Source organism: Mus pahari, chromosome 22, assembly GCF_900095145.1.
Source record: "Mus pahari chromosome 22, PAHARI_EIJ_v1.1, whole genome shotgun sequence".
Lineage (NCBI taxonomy): Eukaryota > Metazoa > Chordata > Mammalia > Rodentia > Muridae > Mus > Mus pahari.
The window spans coordinates 11,843,860-11,851,186 of NC_034611.1; the positions used below are offsets into that span (position 1 = coordinate 11,843,860).

At 38.2% G+C, this 7,327-nt stretch overlaps 1 protein-coding gene across 1 annotated transcript in view; it reads right to left on the reverse strand.

The window, feature by feature from the left end:
• Nucleotides 1-7,327, reverse strand: part of Lypla1 (lysophospholipase 1) — a 32,185-nt gene that overhangs the window by 4,946 nt on the left and 19,912 nt on the right. Inside the window, exons 6-8 of the mRNA XM_021222179.2 lie at nucleotides 4,652-4,725; nucleotides 2,335-2,436; nucleotides 755-931 (exon numbers count right to left, since the gene is read on the reverse strand). Of these exons, the coding sequence (XP_021077838.1) occupies nucleotides 755-931; nucleotides 2,335-2,436; nucleotides 4,652-4,725 (353 nt within the window). The remainder of the gene's footprint in view (nucleotides 1-754; nucleotides 932-2,334; nucleotides 2,437-4,651; nucleotides 4,726-7,327) is intronic.

Sequence of the window (7,327 nt, forward strand, 5' to 3'; positions counted from 1 at the left end):
TGTATAGCCCTGGCTGTCCTGGAACTCACTTTGTAGACCAGGCTGGCCTCGAACTCAGAAATCCGCCTGCCTCTGCCTCCCGAGTGCTGGGATTAAAGCCACCACGCCCGGCACATTTTCTTTTATTAAACTTTAATCATTATAACTTAAATTTTACTGAACAAGAAGGTATATTCATAAATTGTCTTTTGGAGGGCTAGGTGTGGTGGCTAACACCTTTTTTTTTTTCTTTTAAGATTTATTTATTTATTATATGTAAGTACATTATAGCTGTCTTCAGACACTCCAGAAGAGGGAGTCAGATTTTGTTACAGATGTTGTGAGCCACCATGTGGATGCTGGGATTTGAAATCAGGACCTTTGGAAGAGCAGTCAGTGCTCTTAACCGCTGGGTAGCTCACACCTTTAATCCCAGCACTTTGGGGGTAGAGGCAGGTGGGCCTAGGCTGTCTACAAAGTGAATTCCAGGACAGCAGAGGCTATATCGAAAAGCCGGTCTCAAAAACTCTGTCTCAAAAACCTAAAAAAATTAAAATAAATAAATACCCACTGGGTTATGTACAATGCTCATTTGTAAAAGGTGATCGGATTTTTAAAATTTAATTGAATAAAATATTAAAATTTTTGTTAATTTTATTCTACTGTGAATTCATTAACTCCTTTAAATCACCAACATCCAGATTTTTTATCTTGGAAATATAGCATGGAAGAAATTAAAACAGTGTCTCTACTCACTGCTTCCAGAGACACCTACCTGCTGACATGAGCTATGCATCATGCCTTCATAGATTTTGAAGGTTACATTGGCTGGATTTACCAATGCTTTTAGTCTTTCAACAGTAAGAGAACCAAACATTAGGGGAACTAAAGGGTCACAATCTCCATGGCACTGGAGAACAGAAATATCTCGATTAGCACTATTGATCGGCCCCTGCAAAACAAACACAAAGGCAATGTTATATATCAGGTACATAAAGCACTGTGCCAGACTCTTATAAACTATAGATATGTGTGCATGCTCTATTACTCATAATTCAATCAAACATCTTGCCTAAGTAAGTCCCACCTCGATCACTATGTTCCCTCAACTTCTTTAAATTTCTATGGCATACATGATTATGTTGCATGTATTATACTACATGTTTCCAATAAATCATTTTCTTTAAGCATTACATTTTTATTCATCTTTTATGTTCAGTATTTTGACATGAGTGGTAATCAATACTATTAGCACACAGGTCAGGTTTTCCTGGACTTTATTTAGCTGAGTTAAATAAGAGAGTTAACAATCTATTACGTATAGCACACTGAAAAGTTACTACATAGCAAAAGGACTAAACTAGTTTAGAAATGAATGTAGGGTGTGTCGCTTACTTCCTAGTACACCTGTAATCCCAGCACTTGGGAGGCGGGGCTAGGGATCACAGAGTGAAGGTCAGCCTGGTCTAGGGATCATAGATTCAAGGTCAGCCTGGTCTACACTCTGTCTAGGGACCATAGATTCGAGGTCAGCCTGGTCTACACTCTGTCTAGGGATCATAGATTCGAGGTCAGCCTGGTCTACACTCTGTCTAAGGATCATAGATTCGAGGTCAGCCTGGTCTACACTCTAAGGATCATAGATTCAAGGTCAGCTTGGTCTACACTCTGTCTAGGGATCATAGATTCAANCAGCTTGGTCTACACTCTGTCTAGGGATCATAGATTCAAGGTCAGCCTGGTCTACACTCTGTCTAGGGATCATAGATTCGAGGTCAGCCTGGTCTGCACTCTGTCTCAAGAGCAAACAATGGCAACTTGAACACAGTAGTGATGTACCTGACTAACAATGTTTAAGGCTCTGGAGCTAACCCCAGCAGTGACAAATAAAAGTAAAACCCTGCTGTCAAATGACTACATCAAATATTTAAGATATAAATTAAAGTATGTGTGTGAATATGCATCTTAGAATGTATCAAATAATTAAATATAAGACAGGGTAATAAGCATATTGTACTCTAAATCATACAGATCAAATGTAGTAATATATCACAAAGGTCTAAAGAAATATCTTAAAAATAAGATGCCTGATGTAACCATGAATTTTGGGTAGGCTCACCAACTAAAGAAAGTTACCACTGTAGTGTGGGATGTCTACCCAAGGGGAGGCTGTGTGTGGAGTGCAAACAAGAAATATGAGAACTCTATTTCTCACTCAATTTTCTATAATCCTAAAACTTCTAAAAAATAAAAACTAAAAAGCTCATTAATTACAATAAAAAAGATGACATGCTCCTAAACACCTGCTAACTCCTAGCTCTGTAATCTTGGTAAGATTCACACCATGCAGGCTACCTGTGAAAACGAAGCCCGAAGTGGAAGCCAGCAACTGAGTGCAGTGACACCAGCCAGTTTCTGTTGTGTGGTGAGAGCAGTGTATAAAGACAAAGCGCCTCCCTGGAACAAAAGCAGAGAGTTAACCCAAGCAGTTCTGCCAAGAGCAAGTTAGAGAATTCTTACTAGCAATGTCCATAGAAAAGATACTGTTAAATCTAACCAGGTAAAGAATCAAAATATATATTCAGAATGTATGGACCTCTACCTCCAAGGAAACATACCAACACAGATTTTCACATACAGAAGGCTAAAGCATAGTCTCAGTTTATAGTTTTCATTTTCCTCTCTTCATAAAAAGTCTTAGATATAAACTCAAAATTAGATTTAAATTATTTTTCCAAAACAGGAATTTAAAAGAATACAGATGGTATGTACCAGACACCTTAGGATTCACCCACACAACTCGCGACACACTGTGTTGGGAACTATAATTCTGTCATCCGTCTAGGTGCCATCACCCTGACCAGGCCCCCAACTTGCTGTACCACGTGGGGATATGGGAGATTTCATGATCTCAGCAGTGATATTCTTTCTCTCAGGACTGTGGATTTGGGATTCAGTTACTTTTGGGGCCATTTCTATACGGCTGGAAATGCAACATGTAAACTCCAGAGCTGTAAAAGCTTATATGCTAATGATTGGTAGAAAGGCAAATAAACAGATAAATAGAGAAAAAAAATGAAGATGGGAAGTCCTGATTGCTTTCCAAACAGTACCTATTACCTGATTTGTAGTTTTATTTTCTGTTTCCTTGATATAATGGTGCCATAGACTTATAACTGACTTCTTGCTGAAGGTTTTCAGAGCTAATTTCCTTAGGTGTATAGTGTTAGTGTGAAGGTCAGAGGCTGAAGTCAGGTTTCTACCACAATTGTTTTCAGCCTTACTTTCTGAGGCATGGTCTCTTATCTCTGACTGAACATGGAACTACTCAAGGCTTGGGGGCCAGGTACCTCAGAGGACTAGAGGAATTGTCTGCCACCACTTGCCTAGCACTAGGGCTATGGAGGTTTGCCTTCACACTCAGATTTTTACAAAGATTCCAAGGATACAAACGCAGCACTTTGTAGTTGTACGGAAAACACTTTATTGCCTGAGCCATCTCCCCATCCCTAGGAATTAATTACTGTAAGCTGTAATCCGTATCAAATAATAATGAGTACATTATATTTTAAATAAAGCATTAATTTTTGGCCTTATACATGTGTGGGGATGTATATTGTATTAGCTAGACAAAGACCATACATAAATCAATAACACTTTTTTATTTTCTAAAACAATTTATTTTCATGTTTTGTGCACTGATGTTTTGCCTACGTGTATGTTTGTGAGAGGGTGTGTGATTCGCTGGAGCTGGAGTTATAGACACTTGTGAGCTGCCATGTAGGTACTGGGAATTGAACCTGGATTCTCTGGAAGAGCAAGTGCTCTTAACTGCTGGCTATTTCTTCAGCCCCCATCAATAACACCTTTTTAATTCATTAACCATATTACTATATATTATTACATTCTATTGACTTTTATTGTTACAACTGATTCCAGAATTTGGACATTTCTCATAGCAATTCACTGAGGAGGTTAGAAACTAGAGCATTCTGAGAGCAGGCTACATGAAAATGGTGAGTAAAACTCTAAGTTCAAGGTGTGCATACAGAGCTTCTTGTTCAGCTAGGGCTAGGACCTAGAGCAAGCACTAGCCCCACAAAACAAACCAGAAAGGCTATAAGGTCAACATAGAGAAGCTGGACACGGAGAAGAGCAAGCTGGAGAGAGAAGCCAGACTGTTACATCTCAGCTCTACCTTAGAAACCTCAGCACTTACCCCTGCCCTCTTACAGTCCTCTTTCACTAAGAGAAGCCTAACTGCAGTGTACTGCGGTTACTTTAAGAAAGTACATTATAGCCAGGACTACAGAGTAAAACCCAGTCTCAAATCCAAAAACACAAAACAAAACAACAATAACAACAAAACCCCCAAAGTACATTCTAGGTTCCAATCAATTATTTAATGAATCAATTTTGAAGGCACTCTAAAAGATAAAGGAAACTGTGATAAGAAACTAGGAAAGGCAATAATGAATGAATGAAGAAATAAAAGTGTATGGGGCAGAAATTATTTCCAGTCCAATGCAACTTAATTCAGTTAATGAGCATAATTCCAGTTAGCCAAGATTCTGTAACAGTTCCAAAGAAGGGACTCTTCCAAAGAAATGGAACTGAAGTTACATACCTGTTAGAAATATGCTGATGGTATGGACATGCCAATCTGACTTACCTGAGAAAATCCTCCCAAAATAATTCTGTTAGAAGGAATGCCATTCTTCACTTCTTGATCTATCAAGGCTTTTACTAAAAGCAAGAAAAGTATCATACATACTTTCTAAGTAGACTGAGATAACTATAAATTGGAAATAAATAACAGAAGCAAAGTACATTAAAGATGGAAATGAATGAAAACCTTGAAACATTTTTATTTTAAAATACAAAGTGACAGGCTGGAGAGATAGCTCAGCGGTTAAAAGTACTGGCTGCTCTTCCAGAGGTCCTGAGTTCAATTCCCAGCAACCACATGGTGGGTCACAACCATCTGTAATGGGATCTGATTCCCTCTTCTGGTGTGTCTAAAGACAGCAACAGTGACAGTGTACTCACATATATAAAATAAACCTTTAAAAGACAAATACAAAGTGGCATATAGTTTCATGGTTTGACTCCTCAGACTCTACAGGAGCTGCATAGCTTAAAACTTTAATAACAGCCGGGCGGTGGTGTTAAATTAAAGGTGGCGCACGCCTTTAATCCCAGCACTCAGGAGGCAGAGGCAGGCGGATTTCTGAGTTCGAGGCCAGCCTGGTCTACAAAGTGAGTTCCAGGACGGCCAGGGCTACACAGAGAAACCCTGTTTCGAAAAAAACCAAAAAAAAAAAAAAAAAAACTTTAATAACTTCTTGTTATATACTTTCTCCTCCCAGAGGAATATATGTCTTATTATTTATGGTTAATTCTCATGTACATTTATATTTCTTTCTTCAGTAAACTAAATGGAAATTAGGTAAAACTTGTTATTTTAAAATAGTATACATTTAAAGGTTATGTAACTCACGACTTTATAGTGTCTAAAACCATTAGTCATGTTTCTAAAAACCACATTACCATTTCCTATAAGTCAAATTATTAGAATTCTGTTGAAATATAAATAGTAAATATTTAATGAATATTTGAAATTCTACGTGTACCCTGTATGTGTCTGGTGCCCATGCAGTCCAGTAGAGGGTGTCAGATTTTTTTAGAATACCAGTTGTAGACAGCTATCCCCAAAGTTAAAGTTACTTTTAGGCTATAAAAGAAATTTAAGCTTAATGTAATGACTCATGTCTTTAATCCCAGCACTGGGAGGCAGGGGCAAGCAGATCTCTGTGAGCTCGAGGCCAGTCTGGTCTACATAGTAAGTTCCAGAGGAGCCATGTTATAGAGAGACCCAGTCTCAAAACAAAAACAAAAACCAAAAATTAGTTCTTAAAGTTTGTAAGAAAAAGAAAAGGCAGTTCAACCAGTATGAACAGCATGAGACAATGGGTTTTACATCAGGAAATGAAAGAACTAGAGACAGGTGAGGGGGAGCAGAGCTAACCCAGCTTCAGGGAGGAGGAGGCAGCAGTGGCTTGAGCAGTGTTAACTCCATCTAGTCCGGAACCCGAGACTACTTAGCTTTACCAACTGACAGTATAATCTAAATGATATGAAATAAGATTTTTTTTAAAAACAAGCTACAATAAAAGCAGCCACTTGAAGAGCAGTGGCTTCCAAATTCAGTCACCATCTACCTAAGAGCACAGCATGATGTCCTTTCAGAAGGCAACTTGTGACTGTTCCTTACTCAATAGTGAACTCTCTCGGTCCTCGTCTTAATGCTGAGGCTCTGACCTTCGTTCTCTTCAATATTTGAGAGGAAAAGAATAACCAACTCTACTGTTATAAGAGACGCAGTTAAGCAGGGCTTGCCTAACCAAGACAGCCTCTGTTGTTATGAGAGAATCACTTACATAACCAGGACAGATCTTTCATCTCCCACAGGTTCCAACACAAAACCTTAGCTCTAGGATTCTAGCTCTAATATTCATTTTAATAATCTAACGCTTCAGTGGTCATGGTTTCACATCCCAAATTAATGTGTTTTGAATGTTCTTTTCTTTTTTTTTTAAAGATTTATTTATTATCATATGTAAGTACACTGTAGCTGTCTTCAGACACACCAGAAGAGGGAGTCAGATCTCATTACAGATGGTTGTGAGCCACCATGTGGTTGCTGGGATTTGAACTCAGGACCTTTGGAACAGTCAGTGCTCTTAACTGCTGAGCCATCTCACCAGCCCCAGAATGTTATGTTCTTTATTTTATATTTTAAAGATTTTTTTAAAAAGAATAAAAGGATTTTTCTGGGTTTTGATTTTTTTTAAATTTATTTTGGAAAACTTCAAATAAATATAAAAATAGAAAAAGCAGCTCATATACACAGCTCCAAGATTCTGTGGTTACCAATTCTAATTTGGCCCACAAACAGAAGTCAGCATATATTCTAAGTCATTTCAGGTCATTGCACTGTATGAAAAACCAAGGATGCTCTAACTCTCACATGCATCTAAATAAAAGAAAAGGCTGCTGCTGTGCAGTTCTTAAGAACTATATCTCTCACCCATAAAACAATGCTTATAAAGGAGACTGGAGTACGAATGTCACAGGAGTGTTAAATGAGCCAGGTTATAGGAAATGGCTAGCTACGTGACTAATCAGCGCTATCACTCCTCCAATAATATTAACCACTGATGTCACTTTATTGTTATCTTTATAGTATTACGTTCTTTTTTTTTTTTTTTTTTTTTTTGGTTTTTTTCGAGACAGGGTTTCTCTGTGTAGCCCTGGCTGTCCTGGAACTCACTCTGTAGACCAGGCT